Raw genomic sequence first — 18,266 nt, 5'->3', positions numbered from 1 at the left:
GTAACCATCTTCTGGTTGTAGAAGTGGCCAAGTTGTGGTGAATTTCTTCTGCATCACTCCCATCTCACAGTCTTTTGCTCAGCAAGCAGGGACTCGGCAGAGAGATCCCTGGGTTGCATGCTGGGTACTACAATGGGGAAAAAAATCCTGTCTGGGAAGGGTGTGACTTGGGAGGTTATAATTACAGTGCCTTAATTATTCACAGGATGTTGTAAATGTTTAGTGTAGAACTATAACCTTATTTCATCCATATTTCATTATCTGTAGTACTGTTGAAACTAGACCTGCAGTAAGAAAGGTATGTCCTTAAAGAAGACAAAGAGATTGCTGAACAATGCATATATATACACTGGTATTTATTTTAAAGAAAAACTCCACAATGTTTGTCATGAATGTTAAACTACCCATTTGTTTTTAGGGTTTTTTTTTTTACATAAGTTAGTTGCCTAGCCTGCCTGTTATTTCTTTCACATAGGGTAAAGAAGAGTGGGTAGAAGATGCTGGTTTGAACTGCAATATAGGTGTACCTGTATTACCTCACCTTTTAATATCCAAAGCTCCAAATTCTATTTTAGATCTGTTACGTTATGGTGGTTGTTACATTCCTCTGGTAATTTTACATCGATGATAATTACTTGGAGTTTCACTGTAGCACCAAGAAAATATAAACATACTGATGCTAAAGGAGGAAAGCCAGGCTATTTTGTTTAGAATATCTGAATTATTGACATTTCTGGTTTTAAAAGAAAATTTGGCTCTCCGAGTTCTACTGAGTTTAAAATATTTTGTAATTATGATAACCATCCACTCCATGTTTTTTAAGTTTCTCAAGTTTCCATCGCAGTAGAAGCTGAAGTGTAGGAGACGTATCAGACAATACTCTTCGACTGAGCTTAATGCACTTTATAAAAACTGATGAAAGGCATCTTCTTGTACTATACCTATAGGAGGATAAAGGTTTGCAAAATAGGGCTGTGGTTTTCATGTTAAAGAGAATTTTCCTGTTCTGTCAGTATTTTCACTTCTATTGCAAGGGAGTATTTTACAGGGATTTCACAAGTATTTTACCTTACAAATTCATGTTCTCTTTCCAATGTACTTTGTAATTAAGGTGAAAGATATAACATTTTCTTTTTTCCCCATTACCTTGCTGGTTGTGTGTTTTGACTCAAAGTAGAATGCTTTAACATTAATGTACTAGCTTATAGAGAGTGGTAATAAAGATATTACTAAACTGTCTCCCCTACATCAGTATAAGCAGCTATAATAATGTTCATCCTTGTTCAGCTAGGGGAAGGAACATTAATGGATGCTGCTAGATTTTCATCACAGGGTACAAGTGCTGACCCACATTTCCCAGATCTGCATCCACCTGCCATAAATTTTCATTTAGACAGAAACTTAACTACAGACTGCATCTGAGCTGCCCAACTAAACCCACAGTTTTTGTATTAAAAAATTTTGTCCAAGATACTGGCTGCTGTTACTCTTTCTGTACTGGCTTAAATAGTTTTGTGGTTATTTTACAGCTTTTCAGTTGCTCTTTAGTCTTGCATTGAAGGTATTGATGACATGACAGTCTCAGCTCAGTCCGCTGCATTAATAAATAGCATGTTGCAAGTCTGTAGAGCAAGCAAGTTGGTGTTGAGGGCCCAGTGTCCATGGAGTATGTGTTGCTTTATTTTAGATTGCTTTATTTCAGATGAGCTGTTGGTTTATTTCATGTTAGCTCCCTTCTGAGAGCCTTAGGCTGAGCATGCCATCAGCAAAATGAGTACATTAGGTGAGCTTCTGGATTTCGTCTTCCATTCCAGCTTCATCCAAAAGGAGCTCCAATTTGCGCAGCACTCCATGACGCAACCTGAAAGCTCAGAGAGGGATGATGGGGAGGTTTACTTCAAAAGCACTGTTCTGATCTGTTAGCGCAAATGCTAATGTGAGTTCCCCAAAAAGGAATGTGGTCGATCAAAAATCTGTTCCAGTAAGGTTTAACAAAACCCCATTTTACCTAAAAACTCAAGTGCTGTAGTAACCTTCAGTGACTGTGGCTGCTTTGTCAAAGCATGTGCTGCCTCAGTGTAGCAACTCGCAGTAAGTCTCAAACACCATTCCACACCTCGTAGCACATTCGTCACAGACTGGGTAATGAATGCAGACACAGGACTGTGAATGTATTTTCTATGCCCTTATAATTCATAAGCAGTTACTTCTTAATTAGCGAGTTACAGAAGAGAAAGAAAATGTTTTGAACGGCTCCAGTGTTTTTTTTAATGCTGTAGCCCAAAAATGTGACTGAACAAGAGACATAAATGTGGGCCCTCAGTAATAAATGCTGCAAAATTGGTAAATGTTCATAGCAGACCTGGTAGGTCTGACAGTCATCTCAAGTTTCCTCTCCCAGTTTTAACAGCTACTGTTCCTTAGAAAACAGTGACAAATGGTCTGTTGTAAACAGCTTAATTTTAACATTTGGCCAGAATTTGGGAAGAACAAAATGCTTTCAACAGAGAATTAGCAGGAAGTTTCATAGTAAGTTGAGGTATGTTTAGAGGAAGTAGCTGTAGTCAAATGGCTGGAAAGATTTGGGCAAGTATCACTTACACTCTAAGACTATTAAGTCTTGTCTTCAGTTAAAAATTTGTCAGGAATTGTTACAGTCTGTATCTGCCTAACACAGATTTCATGTGGGTTCCCATATAAGCAGCAGCTACTGAAGCATCTGCTCGCTGGAGGAGGTTTCTCCCTGAGGCCACGCTTTCTAGTGAGCAGTAATCCACAGTTCGAGGTGTACCTTCTGCATAAGAAAAAAATCCATTCTTTTTCTCGGGATTTCTTTTTTTCGTACAAGTTGCTAGGTCAGACACACAGTCCCATTGGTTGGTCAATTAATAGAATAAATGTTTTAGCTTGGAGGTGTGTTTAAACTTATCATAAACATTATTCATTCCCTCCCAATCATTCATTTACCATCTAAAAATAGAGAGCTTCCTTGGACTGAGAAAAGCTTAATTTCTTCTGGTAGAATACTTTTTATTAGCTTAATTAGATAAGGGCAATGAGCAGGGAAGGTTGTCCTTTTAGTCTGCTTGCTCCTTTGCACCGGGGCTTTGTTGGAATGTCACATATTACTCTGTAAACAAACACCTTTAAGTGTAATGGAAAAATCCTTAGGAATTTAATTTTAAAGGTTTTTATTTAATTTGGTTAAAAAAAAAAAATTGAAAAGAAAGCACTGTATTTGGAGTATTTTGCTTGCTCCACTTTGATATCTCTTTAATGTTATTAGATTTCTTTTACTAACGAATGTTAGTTTAAAATTATGTTATGATTTGAGTTGGGTGTTATTGTGTCTTGGTTTTGGTCATTATATAATATATATAATAATTTAAAAATAACCTTTTTTTAATAAAATCTTTACAAAGAAAAACCTCCTAACATTTCCCCCTCCCAGTTCTAACTGTCATAACAAATATTTGGTAAAAAGCAATGTTCATAGGTAAAACTGGAGATTAGGGAAGACAATGTACTGTAAAAACGTAGAAAGGTTGTCAGAGAAAAGATTATGTTTACACCAAGCCATTTTTATCTAAAAATATTAAATATTTATGGCAAAAAATCATGCTGTCACTCCTTGTTAAGGGTAATTTTAGCTCTTCCAGTTAAAATAGATGTTTCTCTTATCTGTAAGTATAGCTTTGAGGTTTCTTCAGTGCTGTGCTTTCTTTTGGCCTAAAGCCAAAGTTGGTGTACTGTAGCACAGAGAGTGCATATGCCTGGAGCCGTGCATATGGTAGCGCAGAGACTTGGGGTTTGGCTTTGTTGTTTTGTAGTTTTGGGGTGTTTTTTTCTCTTCTTAAGCTGGTCAGAAAAGCAAGACTTTTTTTTTTTCAGCAAAGTCAGTTTTCTGATCTGGCAGACCACATTGCAGCACAAGCACTATGATGGTAGCAGAGGGTAGGTGGAGAGGTGAGGATGACACCCACCCACCACCCACCCACCCGGTTTGGCAAGTAATAGTTACTGCTTAAAACCAGTGCTCTCTGAGATTGTGTCATTGCAGTTTGTTTGACACTTATTCATGGTCCCAATACTTAGAAAAGGCTCCCCTTCTTTGTGAGGTGTCGCCTCACAGCGATTTACGTGTCGCGGCCTGTTTGGTAGTTGATGTGAGAACATGCAGCTTAATGAAATATGGTACGGCTGGACAAAGGAGAAAAGTAATCTGTGCAAAAGGGTTGAGAGAAGAAAACAAACCCAAATTCTGTTGTCACTCTGAGCCCCAGAATTCACAGATCTAAATTGTTCACTGGCGTTTGAAATACTGAACATTGGATTCCCCGGAGGTATTTGAGTAGATGTGCTTTCAAACTGATGTGATTCAAGATCTTTAACTCCTTTAAGAGTATTGATGACTGTGCTCATTTAAAGAAGTCTAGGCTTATGTTTGTAATGCAATTATTTTTTTCTTTTACATTTCTTGAACATTTTGGGGGCTACAAAATAAGGGAACAAGAAAAAAAGTTTCCCTGATGGAATCAAAAAGATGTGTCTCTGATGTAGGGAGATTACTTTTGAGTAACTTCTTTCTTGGCTAGGCAGGAATGTTTTTGCGGTTCCAAAGCTGCAGTTCCTGTTAAGTCCAGCAGAATTTAATGTTCCTTCTGTAATGGACCATCTGACTGTTACATTGCTGCCCCGCCCCCCTGGAAGATAATTTCACTTGTTAGAGAACTATCTGAAGAAACAACCTTTTTTTCATTTTGTTTGGTCTAGAAATTGCCAGGCAATTTCTTTTTGAGCTCTAATATGAAATGTCATGCTGTATGTATTACAAAAGGTATTCCCAAAAGGGTGTGTGGAATGCTAGAGTTTGTAAAATGTTAAAATCTTGAAGGCTATTAAAAATTATTAGGCATTCTTTATTAAATTACGAATCAAAATGTAAAGCCACAATGTCCAAAATAATTAAAACCTTGCCTTTTTTCCTGTTTTTTAAACTTCAAGACATTAATTCTCTAGAGTGTAGACTGGTAGGTATAATTGCATTGGTACAACAAGACAAAAGGATGATGCTGTCAGAATTTATTTCCCATGATGTTTAGAACAATCTGATAGTCTAATCTTCATAGCTATTTTCTCCAGCTACCTGTGCTACTTCCTTTTAAATAAATCGCTCTTACATCTTCCTTTATGTTCTCAAAGAAAAGCAGTTTTTGTGTGTTGCATTGCACCTAGCTGATAAGCCTAACCATTGGCCTCAGGCATGTATTTTCTTCATTTTTCCTTCCCCTAGTTTATAGGGAACAAAACACATAGGGAAAACGGGATGATGAGAGGCACTTCCAGCTGAGTTTAAACCTATGTGCGTGACATGCAGAAATGCAATTTAGACTTGCACAGCACTTCTCATCCAAAGCTTTGAAAATGGGTCAATAGCCTCGTGTGGCAGATGGTGAAACTTATAGGAGAGGGGAAATGACCAGTGTGAGGTGTTACAAGAAATGAGTGATTAGGAAAGTCCCACGGGACCTTCAGCCTCATACACTTCCTACATTTGAAATTGGCTCAAGTACTGGATGGAAGAGGTAGTGCCTGTATTTTACAACGTGGTTAGGAAGGGCAGTTCTGCTTATTTTGCTGGGGAGTTTGGGGCTGTAAAGATAAGACTAAATTTAGGGTTGAAATCTTTGGCTCTTCTGTGTTAAGAAAATTGTGGAGGCAGCTATATTCTGACTTAGAGGTGCTGTCACAAGACTTACCTGGAAATTCTAAACTCTGAATTGTAGTTGATATTTTACAGAAAAAGTGCGATGTTTTCAGAGTCAGGAAACTCGCCACCATATGAACATAATGCCTTGACTTTCTTTTTCCAGGTAGGGAATCCCGTTCTGTCATTTAAAGGATGATAATGTGGCTAGAAAGACAGGGTAATATTGCAGCATTATAATTTCCAAAGCATAAGAAGTCCCAGGGGATTTTTACTCTCTGTGTGCCTGAGCTCAGCTCTGTTCCTTGCAAGCCAGCGAGGAAGCTTTGAGGAGCTTATTGGGAATCTTTGATCCAGGGATGCATTGTGTAGGACTGCATTCGAGCTGTCCTATAGTCGTCCTGTGGATGTGATAGGTCACTCTGCCCTGGTGTTCCCCCTACCCCTTGCTACTGTGTTACCTCTAATATGCAGCTTTACCTGTCTTGCTTTTCCTTCGGTGGAGGATGGGAGAGTGACTTGTAAAGGAACCAACTTTAGCACAACCATTAACTAGGTCTCAGCACTGGAGAGACTTAGGACTGGCTCTTTTAGGCCAGATTTTATGAGACTCAAGTTTCTTGAACAGTGCAAAATGCACTGAATAGGACATAAAAATTTCACTATAGATTTTGAGCCAGTAAATCTACTTAATTGGTATACATATACCCTTTAAAAAAAGAAACAAACTTCACCCTTTTTTTTGTTTCCAAGTAGCTGATAGATATAAGTGTTGGAAGTAATCCTTCTCCACCAGTGGATGGTTATTTAATAATTTGGCTGCTACCTAAGCAGCTAAATGAATTACCTAGATAATATCTGTACTCTATTAGAAGGCCAGGTGCTGAGCATTGTAGAAAATCTGTCTATGTAATACAGGTTTCTGCAGAGAGCCAGTTTAGGATGCTTTGGTTTTGTTTTGTTTGGTTTTTTGTTTTGTGGTGATTGTTTTTTTTTAATTTAAGCATTAAATGCATGTCAGATTTTTTTAAAATAGCTCAACACTTCTGAACTGTGACTGTAAGCAAGGCTTTGTTATCATCGCTGCACTGGAATACATAGATATTGTCATTATTGGCAGAGGCCAATAAAACAGTGCTCAGCAACTCATAATCCAGGAATATGGCTGTCCCATTAAGAATAATAAACTGTGACATTTCAGCACTTTGACGACTTTGGGAACTGGCAGGTACTAGAATATCTTGTGCTAAGGTACTTCATGCCTGAGGTTATAAACTTAATGTTCTATGTATCAGTAACTTTTACCTGTGATAGAAGTATGTTTTAATATGGATTTTCTCGGGGCGATTTCACTGTTCAGAAGGAAGTAGAAATAGTGATGGATTTCATAAATAGATTCTCTGGGGTTTTGTGGGCCCAAAGAGCAGGTGGTAAGCTTTTTGCTAAGGCTCAGCCACACATTCTGTTGTTCTTTGGTTTAGGTTAAGTCAGCCTTCCATTATATGATTGTATCTGAATTTCAGACTTAAAAAGTCATGTCAAGCTTTTAGGTTGTTATGAGTAGATAACTTGTCAACAGCACCTGCTGGTGCTTTCTTGAATTATTCTAGCAAATGCCAGTCCTTCCAATGAGACCATTGTGAGTGCTTGAAGGTAATTGTGCAGTAACTCCCTTTGCTTGTTACTAAGGTGTTTTATGTGCACTTAGGCATTCAGTCTTTGAGAAGTATTTGTTGGAATGCCAGTGATCCAAATGCCTGTATCCAGCATTGCTGCTTACGGGGAAGAGGATGTGGAAGAATATCACAAAATTGGGAGCTTTGCAGAGGCTTTGTCAGCCTGCAGTGTAATGTTTGTATGACATAGTTATGCATTCTATGTGACCTAACTGAATAGCTGTCTGGTTTATTAGTAACTCGGACTATCACAATAGTCCATGTGAAAATTTACCATACTTCATGATCAAGTTACATCCTTAATGTCAAACTTATGTTCCCTTGCACATCTGACTAACAAAAAACCTCTTAGTAACAGTCTTAATTTTTTTAGCTTTTTGTTTACAGGCTATATGTATGAATCCCCATTAGTTTTTCCACGGAAGAGGTCACGTATAGGGATCTGCCTAGGTATGGCTGAGTGCTCTTTCACAAGGTAGTGGAGGTAGCTGAGCATGGTTTGTCTTGGGCGGCTAGGTAATGAATGCCAGCATCCCATAGAGGTCTTGGAAGTTTCTCTTTCAGTACGGATGAAAACCTTCTTATTGGTGGTTATTTGACTTCCTGTCAATATTCAGTACCTTTAAGATATGCAGCGTTAAATTTGTATTGCTTTGTGTGTGGTTACTAATACTCCAGTCACTTGAAAGCAGCAGTGTATGTCAGCCGCCTTTTGTGGCACATCACTTCAAAAAGGACCTGTTGTGCTTTTACATTTGGGCTTGCTTCTTGGCATCATTGAGTTTAGGCGTGGAATCTTGGAATTATGACAGTTTGACTGATAAGAGAAGTCTGTTAGGAGTCAGAAGGACATATTTTTTCAGGAATGGAAGACAGAATTTAGGAAAGCTAGAGTTAAACCAGAAGAATTGTCATGTTCCCACCTCTATGTGAACTTGTTCAGGTGCTTCATCTGTTTCAGTGATGTTCATCATCTGAGAAATGGTTGAAATGCGCACATACCTCTGAGAAGTATGGTGAAACCAGCCTAACTTTTGTGAAGTCTGTTGAGAGCTGCTACTGGAAAGCTTATGACATACATGCAAATATAATACTTCAACTAATCAAGAATTTGTTTTTAAAAGAACAGCTTTCGTTGCACAGGTATTTTGTTTGCTTGGCTTTTGTAGTTAATTTTGGGGAAAATAGGTGTGAGAGATTTCTTGACTCACAGGAGGAGAAATGTTTTATGTTGCAGCAGGTGTTTACTCACTTTAATTTTTGGATTAATTAAATGGGGGCCAAGCCTTTAGCAGGCAACTGTAGTGGTTTAAATGAAATCAGTGTGGGAAGGCTGAGAAGTTAATGCAGACTGACTTCTTGAGTAGATTAGTGGAACAGTGTAGATATTTTGAGTGAAGGTGGCATTGATTTTGCATTGCTTCATGACTACCATAAATTGAACTGAATCAAAGCTACTGTAAGCATTTTATTATCTTTCTTCTATGGCTAGGTCTGTAGACCATAGGCAGGTATGCATTATCAGACAAATTTAAATCCGTTGCACATGAATTCTCAGGATCAGAGCTGTTGAACTAGTTTCACTCTACTTTATACCAGTTTTCCTTGAGCTGGTCACTTCCCTCTCTCACTACAAAATCTTTTGCTGTAGTTAATCTGATACTCTCATATAATCTGGATAAAGCTTTATTCAAAAGGCTGATACGGCAAATGCAATTTCTGTCTCTTGCACAATTGGACCCCATTGGATTTTCTGTGGCCTGGTTATGTTTTTGGTGGTCAGCTAAGGTCTTTGCTCCTTCTGTTGGCTTACTCGGGGCATTCACCTGATAGCTTTCTATTTTTATATAAAACTATATCTATAATAATAGAATCATAGGATGTTTTGGGTAGGAAGGGACCATAAAGATTATCTAGTTCAAAATCCCCTGCCATGGGCAGGGACACCTTCCACTAGACCAGGTTGCTTAAACCCCCATCCAGCCTGGCCCTGAACACTTCCAGGGATGGGGCATCCACAGCTTCTCTGGGTAGCCTGGTCCAGTGCCTCACCACCCTCACAGTAAAGAATTTCTTCCTTATATCTACTCTCTTTTAGTTTAAAACCATCGTTCTATCGCTACAGGTACTACAAAGAAGTCTGTCCCTGTGTTGATGTTTATTTCATCATTTAAAAAAAAAAAAGACAACAAAAACTTTGTTTGGACCTGACTTTACTAAATAAAGTCAGCAATATTGAAGGGTTACATGTGTTGAAAAGAATAATGATTGATTTGATTGGATAGGTGTAGTATTAAATAATTCTGGTGTAATAATACTACCTGTTGATTTATGAGATTAATACTACATTGAAACTTTTCTTTAAAAAAATAACTCTTCATATGTGATAAACATTACTCTGAAAAGTAATAACAAATTTATGGCTTTGGTATACTTGAGAAGGGGACTAGAACAAGTTTGTGACATGGTCTGATTTTGTGTCTTTAACTTAAGATAAAAATCATATTATCTTTGTATTTTGAAATAGCATTTCCATAATCATTGGAGCTTTCATGAACTTAATTTTGATGTACTTAAATTTGAAGCTTCTAAGATTTTGAGTGAAGTTTTTGTGCAAATTTTCTTCATGGACTGTGATAATAAAATGTTTCTTAAAAAATCAAGATGAGATACTGTGCCTAAAATCCTAAATAGGTAGAATATTTTAAGACAGTTTTCAGACAGTTTTAAGCCTACAGTAGGAAAATGTAACAGTATACCCATTCTGCCTATTTGTTTAGCAAATGTATTCCAACCTTGGAATTCATAATGTCATCACCATCTCTGTCATTTACTTAAATGGGATCGGAATAGCATGACCTGTAGTTAAGACCGTGATATGAATAGAGGTATTTAAGAACTTTCAAATGACTTTCACCATTTGTGTTACTTAATTATTGCACCTAATTCTTTTAGTGGAGCTTCAGCTATTACTGGAGTCCGTACAGTTAAATCAGAGAATTTAATTTTGTTTTTCTCTGGGGAAAAACTGTCACTTTGGTGAAATTCCTTCAGGTTGGATAAATTCCTTAATAACAGCGTAATGATTTTGTCTTAATCTTGGGAATTTTACTGTATAAACAAAACTAGAAAAAAAAATGAGAGTTTTGTTTCTATGTTTTCATGCAGGAGGTAAAATGTAAGTTGAGGCTGATACAATGGAATAAATTCTGCTTTCATTTATGCTAATAAATGATAGTGCTTCTTAGATAGTATCTATAGTGAAACTTGAACAACTAAAACCATGTCTATAATTATCAGAACCTTTGCATGAGTTGGAGAGTTATAATACACTTGAGCCTTAATAAACTTAGTTAAATTACTGCTACTTTATTAGAAGTAACAGAGTCCAACTACATTTAACTGCTTAAATTTTTACATATTCACTTTTGGGAGAAACAAAACAAACCCCCCAAAAGCTAGCATCCCCTTTGTGTGTTTTAGGTTTGTTCTGTGTCTTTGATCGAGAGTTCTTCCACTGAGTTGCTTTAATAGATACCTAAATAGTAAAAAGAATTCAGTAAGTAGGTCTCTTCACTTAGTGCATTCAGAGGCTCATGAATATAAAATAATTTTGAAGATCTTCCCTGAATATGGTAGAGAAAATTTCCCAAGTCTGAATGTATCTAAAACAGACTGAGTCTTGTTAAAAGGGTGTATTTAACTTCCTTTTGTATTCATTTTCTATTTGACACATCATACTGCTTTTTAATTATTATTTTTTTGCATTGCTTTTATTACTCTTTTGTCTTAAATACCGAGGCTCATTATACTGCAGAAAACAGTATCTTGTTATTTCAGTAGCAAACCAACATAACCCTGAAGTAATCCTGTATCTTATGGCTGTATTCTTTGGAAGAGCGATTCATCTGATTCATTTGAAGTACTCTTGATTCCTTGCTGCTTACCTGGAAGCACCTGGAAGTTTTTTCACTGTTCTCATTTGATGGTCTGTTGCAAGTTGCTCTACTTTAGTGAAGGTTATATTTAAATTTAGCAATGTCCCCAGCCATTAAAACCTGGGTAATGCTAGCCTGTTTCCACTGGGGAATGCTGTGGTTAAAACTACAGCAGTGTACCCAAGTTATGCAGTGACAGCAACGCATCTCTTATAGCAACCTATTTAGACGTACTCTTCCATGAGGTACTCTAGAGAGCTATGCAGGGCATCTAAGGATGAGGAAAATAACCAAAAAGTGTACTTTGGTTTATCCTAACCCCATTATTTGTTCACCCTTCCTAAAAGTATGGTCTTTTTCAGTTCCAGAATTGGATACTGAAGAAACAACAAATTTGTTGAATGGAAATGAAAACAGAGCAATAGCTTGCTCCCTCTGTCATCTAGCTGGACATTTGGGTTTACATAAAATTTTAACATGCCTGCCTTTTGGACTGCATTACAGAATTTTATCACAAAAGCTTTTGCGATTCTATGTGTCCTCTTTTAATACATTATAGAACATTTAAGATACGTTAACTGTTGACTTCAGGGGTGTCTATGGATATGTTTATGCTCTGCGTTATGGTTCCAGAAGCACAGCATGGAGCTCCTGGCAGCCTGAATTCAAGTCAGCAGCAGGACAGGTTAGTCTTTGCAGATTGACCAAGTGCTGCTTAATACCAGGGGTGGTGGCAGAGAGGAGCTCTGCCCTAAGGAGTGCCATGGCTAACACCAGCTCAGGGCTTTCAGCGCTTTTACCGTAAGGCAGAGTGATTCTCTTTCATAAGGTGTGTTGGAGGTCTGCTGGTAAGAAATGGGAACACTTAAATATAATAATTGTAGTATAAATTTTTAATAAAATATTTATTTGAATTCATAAAAGACAGTGCAGTAGTAATGCAAATGTTGTTGTGACTGGTTGGCATATCTGAGGCCCCTGTGGGAAAGTTCAAAGTTAGTTGACTCACCTTAGGAGCTTGAAGCTTTATGGCGTCTTTAATTCCAATTTAGGGATACGAAACCTGAGTGGCTTTTGGAGGAAGGGAGAACTTTAGGGAGGGACAGCCATTTGAGCTGAAAAAAAGCCCTTTGCTGCTGTAAGTACAAGCCTGTCCTTAGGCTTTGTTGCTTTGTTTAAAATTGAGGCAAGCCTAGGAAGGGGATGAAAGCTCAGACAGTACCCTATTGTGTGTGGCGAGCGGGGGGAATGGCGTGTGGATTCTGCCTGTTCTCATCTATGCTTCAGCAAGAGTCATATATATATATATATATATGTATGTTCATGCGGAAAAAAAGGATTCTTTTCCAAAATAAATAAAAAAAAAAAGGGTGAAGTACAGTAATTTCACTTGAGAGTTTTGCAAGTGTCAAACATGTTTGGTTCCTATACAAATGCTGTATATTTGAAGTGTTTGAGAATGTTAAAATGGCAGTGTTCATTGGACTAACATAATTTGTGTCATATAAAAGACTTGAAACCCTAATGAACCCCTTTCCAAGGGGTATCTGAATGTCTTGGAGGAAGGTATACGGAATGGGAAGTTCCACGCAGTGTTTGGGTATGAAAATAATCTGAATGGTTTGGGTTTTGTTTTTGCTGCATGTGTAAAAGGAGCATGAGCATATTGTTTTTGCATAGTGTTTGAAGTCAAAGTGTTCCAGCAGCTTTATCACTACTTGTTATAAAAGAACAGTATAATACGAGTCCGGACTGGTGTAGGAACTGAAAGAATACTTACGGTGAGACAGAATTCCCTTTAAAGTAATGATTTGAACACAACAGAGTACAAGTGCAGTGTGTGGGAAACGTTGGTGTGGTGGTGGTTGTTTTTTTATTTTTGGTCTGAAGCCATGACTTTCAAAAGAGCTTGGTGAAAAGGTGTAAAGCGTAATAATGCAACTTCCTTGTTTATTTTTTAAAGTTATTTAGCCACTGATTGATTTGCAAAGATCAGGTCCTTCAGCAAAATTTAAATCAATCAGGAACAAATGAGTTCTAAAATTCAAGGTGCAGCACTTTTTTTTTTTTTTTTTAATCAGAATCAAGCAGCATCATTTATCATTAGCACTGACACTTCAGCGTCATACAGTTGTTTTGGTGTGTCAGTGTACAACTCTGTGGTTTAAAAGAGCCTTGCTAAGTCCTTTCTTACCTGTTTTTCCTACTGTACCTCTATTTTCACATACAATTGAAAACAATGCCAGTACTTGTCATTTGTTAGGTGTCTGAAGTATTTATTTTGTGTGAAATTAGCAAACACTGCAGTTTAGAACCACTGTCATCTTTGTAAATAATTGATGAGGTTTTTTTTTAAAAAAAAGATAAACCCTAAATATGCAGTTTTTTGAGTTGCATAATTATCAGTTCATCCACTCAGCTGTGAAAATCTTTTCCTTTTTTGTTTGTATTTGATTTATATTACAGGCAAAGCGACAGCACTCATGCATGAGCCAATTGTCTAACCTTGTATGTTACATTTCTAGTTATATAGACCCAGAAGTTTGATTTGGTGAAGTTGCATTAGTTGTTTTGTCCATGTGAAGAAGTATTGACAATTCTGTGACTTTTGTTTGATATTTGTGTAGTTGTACAAGATCCTTGGTAAACCAGTATTAATGAAAGCACTGAACATTTCCAGTTTTAATGCAAGTCAAAGCAAAGCTTCTTAGTGAGGATGTTTGCTGCTTTGTCTTTCAGCAAGAAGAATCGGTGACAATAACAGACACTGAATAAATATGGTTTTGATCACAACTCCTAAATAAAGAGCTGAAAGACTGAAGTATAGGCCTGAATTGGTGCCATTGGAGGCTTTTGTATTGTGTCAGCTTTGCATGTATTATGAAATCTGTTCACAGTATGTAAAAATGCACAAACCATATTACTGAACTGCAGAAGCCCCACTGCTGATACATCAAAGAAAGCAGCAGCTGTCATCCAGTTTTAGGCACGGTACTTTTGAATGCCTTAATCCTCTTCCTAAACAGAAAGAGCACACTTTCTTTATACCCACCCCCCCACCCCACCCCCACCCCCCGCCTATGTTTTTTGAAGTGTTGGTGTAGCAAAATGCAGAAGCTGTGTTCAGCAGCCATTGCTGCATGGCATAAGACATTATTTTCTTTGCATCTAATTTGGACATTTCAGTCCTCCTCACATATGCTAAGTTCCTTAAAATTTAGGTTTTATTTAAGTTAGGAATTACTTACATTGTGTACTTAGTTTTTATTTAGGTCTACTTCAAATTGGAATTAACTTGGTATTCTTTGTTCCCTTTCAGTTGCTGAAGGGGTGTGTGTTGAGATTATACTCAGAACCTGAGTTACAGGAAACATACACATGTCTACCAGTGGAATATATTTTATTTTGTGAAATTTTCACATTTTCAGATTTTTTTTAACAAGTTTTACAAGTCAGTTATGACAAAACAGCTTTTCTAAGCAGCAAGCCAGATATGTTGCAATCGTAAGTTTTGATTAGTTACAGCTCTTTTCTATATGGTGCAGTGTCCTGTCTCCAGAATGGGTCATGGCAGAAGACTGGGGGATGCAGTGATGCTTCCCTGGTATACTTTGCTTTCACCAGCGTTTCCCAAGTCAGAAGCCATTCTTTGAACTAAATAAATTAAGACAATTTTTTCTTCATTAATTTGCTTAACCACTTAATTGCTTTTTAAGAATATTTTTCAAATATGTATAAACACATTTCAGGAGAATAGCATAGGAAAATTATTTATATTGAATCAAGTTATCAAAATTATTGGAAATAAATTCAAAAAGTTTGTTCTTTATGTATTGGATTTTATGTTTGTTTATTTATTAGCCACTGTGTTGCAAAGTGACTTTGCACTGAAGGGTAATCTCAACAGAGGAATTAAGTATGTGAGTGTAAAGCTGTCAGACTACAGCTAGTTGATTAAATTGGCCAGGTAAACTAATAGGATATAATTTTACATCTTTGCTAACCTCCTGCCTCTCAGACCAAAAACATTTTGCTGTGCTGAAGTAAATAAGCTGCTACAGTAAAATCTAATGGTTTAAGAATCCATTTGTCTTGTCCTATTTACGCAAATAGAATTTCAAAACTCTGCATTAAAAAGTGTCTTGATCAGAATGGTGCTGGAAGCCAGATGAGAAAAAATGGTATTTGATGGCAAGGTTTGTATGTTTAGAAATGCTCCTGTTATTAAAGTTGCTCTAGTGCCAATGACTGCTGCACTGGAGTCTGTGAATTTCTGTGACATGCCAGCCATCACAACACACAAGGAAGATCAGAGATGCAGTAACTCCAGTCCTACTTCTGTTGTCAGACAAGGATCTCCCAGCAGCAACATTACCTTCTTGTCGTTTACTCTTGTGAGCCCATTTTCCCTTCTCTCTCCATTAATACCCATTTCCAAACTCCTCTGTTTGAAATGCCATCTCTTTAAATCTTTATAATGCTAGAAGGTTCAATATTACTTGTAAGGAAAATAATTAATACCAAGAAAGAAAATGTATATTTAGCATTTTGGGATGTTCATGACATTTTTTTGCTAGCTTACACTGAGTAAGAGGTTGTCTGTTTGCTTTGCTCTTGACAGAGCACAAAAAAGAAGCCTGAAGCTCAATGAAAAATTGAGGTACTGCTTCATTACTAGGACCTCCAGTTGTTGGTAGTTTCAGTGGAACATGTACAACAGGCAAAGGAGTTCTCGTGGGCTGATGTCCATGCTCAGTGAGCTAATACTGGGATGTCCACAGCTGTGTCCAGGCATCTCTCAGGTCAATGAAGAGATGAAGAAATTGAAGGGCAGTTTCCAAATGTCATTAATTTGTGGGAGGAGAGAGGCATCGCATATTAGTTTATTCTTTCTTTTAATTTCTTCCCACCCATACCCTCCCCTCTGAAAGGTTGTGTGCATGTAAGATAGTCTTACAAAGTCTAGAATAACGTTGCTTTGAGGTTTGTCATGTTAGAAGGAAAAAGGGAAAATAAGCTAAAATGGTCCTGCTTTGTTTTCAAATTATGAATTTCTATTTCAAACTTTGAAATAAGAAAGTGGTAGGTATGTGGTATAACCTGCTCTTGCATGTTCTGTGCTGCTACAGGTATTAGAGGATCATTTTTCTCTTTAATTTTGATGTTTATTGCCCTCTCAGTTGCTAAGTTTGTTATACAAACACCAGAAAAGGGTGTTCCTCGACTGACCTGTTTATTCATGTAAATGGCGTTAATAAATACTTCTTTTTTACTTTTATAGGTTATTGAATCACTAGGGATTATTATATATAAAGCCCTGGACTATGGTTTGAAGGACAATGAAGAGCGGGAATTAAGTCCTCCACTGGAGCAGCTTATTGACCACATGACTAATACAACAGAAACAGATGGGAGTAGGGATGAAGGATATGATGCTCTGGATGAAGGAGTGGAGGATGACGATGATGACAAAGAGGAAGTTGAGGCCATTCATTCCTATAAAGATGTCATGAAGGTACAGTAATGGGCGGCAGTTTATATATTTCACTGTTTTTATCAGTGAGAAAATCAACTCTATTTTCCATGTTATTGTCCAGTGTGATGCTGGCTGTATAATTTTCTGATTTCCTTGGTCATTCTGTAAGGTTTGCTTGCAAAAATTATACGCAGTACTTTTTTCATGTTTGACAGTAAGCAACAGAAAATCCATGATCAACTTTATCACTGGATGTGCCATTAATATTATATCCTGATTTCATCCATGCACTGCATAGTTAGTTTTCCAGCGTAACATATGTTGAATTACTTTGTGTACACTTGGATATTTCATGGACTGTTTCAATTAATTCACCTTTTCATTAGTGCAGTATTAGCTTAATTATTCCTTATCAGTTTATTCCTTTGCCAGCCTCCTCTACTAAAGCAGAGAACTGCTTTTGTAAGAGTAGCTTATTTGTATGGAGTGAGTCAGGATACAGTATTTCACTGATGATCATTATGGTTGCAGTTCTTGACCTGAGTTGTGAGGTTTGGAAATCTAGCTTGTGATTTTTAATTGCAAGAAGTTCTTTAATGTTATCTAGGCTGTCGTGAACAATAATTTAAAAGGTTAACCCTCTGTTTTCTATAGAGTAATCTTCAGTACAAGTTTTAGAGCCCAATGAGCTCTTAGTACATACAAAGTATTAGTAAGTGTGGATTTTGACAAAATTTGTATAATTGGTTTACCTCATAAATAACCATGTGAGAGTTTAACACAGCTTGGAAAAATGATATGTTAATTTGTACCAGGGGATTGAGTCCTGTATATTGCTCTTCATAAATGCAAGTCCTGTCTAAGGACCAAAAGCTTTGTGTGTCACAGAAATTAAAAGTGTAGTGGTAGAAGCTGAGACTAGAAGAGTGTCCTGGATAGCACATCAGGAGATGTTAGCATGCGGAAATAAGACCACATTAAAACCCACTACTTCTGATGGGTTGCCAGTGAAGAGGGAAGCTCTTAGGAGGCTGGAATGGGAGGCTGGAATGGGAGGGAGTTTTGTTTGAGATGGTGTCCTCTTTGCATCACAAATAATGTTAAATGCTTAATGCCTTTTTTTCCCCCCACCCTCCCTCAGAGAAGCATGGTCAGAGGGAGAAATGAATGAAATGGCCTTTTGCTCCCTGTGACAGGGAGGGCCTGGAGGGATGAAGTAGTCTCCTCTTCAAACCCCTGCTGCTCCCAGCCTTGACGAGTTGGTGCCCTCGCTGTGGGCAGGTGCTTTGCTCTCTCCTCCCTCTGCCACTCTCTGTCACCCAGGCATCTTCTCTAGAAGTGGTCAGCAGCACCCTGCTAAGCCCCCATGGGAGCTGCTCCAAACAGTATGGTGTTATGTAGAAGATAACATGCAATATATCCTCTTTTCCCCTAGTCTGGAAAAAAATGTTGTGAGTTGGTGGGACAAT

General features: G+C 37.5%; 1 protein-coding gene across 1 annotated transcript in view; it reads left to right on the top strand.

Moving 5' to 3' along the window:
- Positions 1-18,266, top strand: part of SPIRE1 (spire type actin nucleation factor 1) — a 133,996-nt gene that overhangs the window by 42,026 nt on the left and 73,704 nt on the right. The window contains 1 exon segment of the mRNA XM_037379579.1: positions 16,603-16,836. Within this exon segment, the coding sequence (XP_037235476.1) occupies positions 16,603-16,836 (234 nt within the window).

This window comes from Falco rusticolus, chromosome 3 (assembly GCF_015220075.1).
Source record: "Falco rusticolus isolate bFalRus1 chromosome 3, bFalRus1.pri, whole genome shotgun sequence".
In the NCBI taxonomy this organism is placed as follows: domain Eukaryota; kingdom Metazoa; phylum Chordata; class Aves; order Falconiformes; family Falconidae; genus Falco; species Falco rusticolus.
The sequence above is the reverse complement of the archived record's forward strand: the minus strand, read 5'-3'. Positions and strand labels throughout refer to the sequence as shown.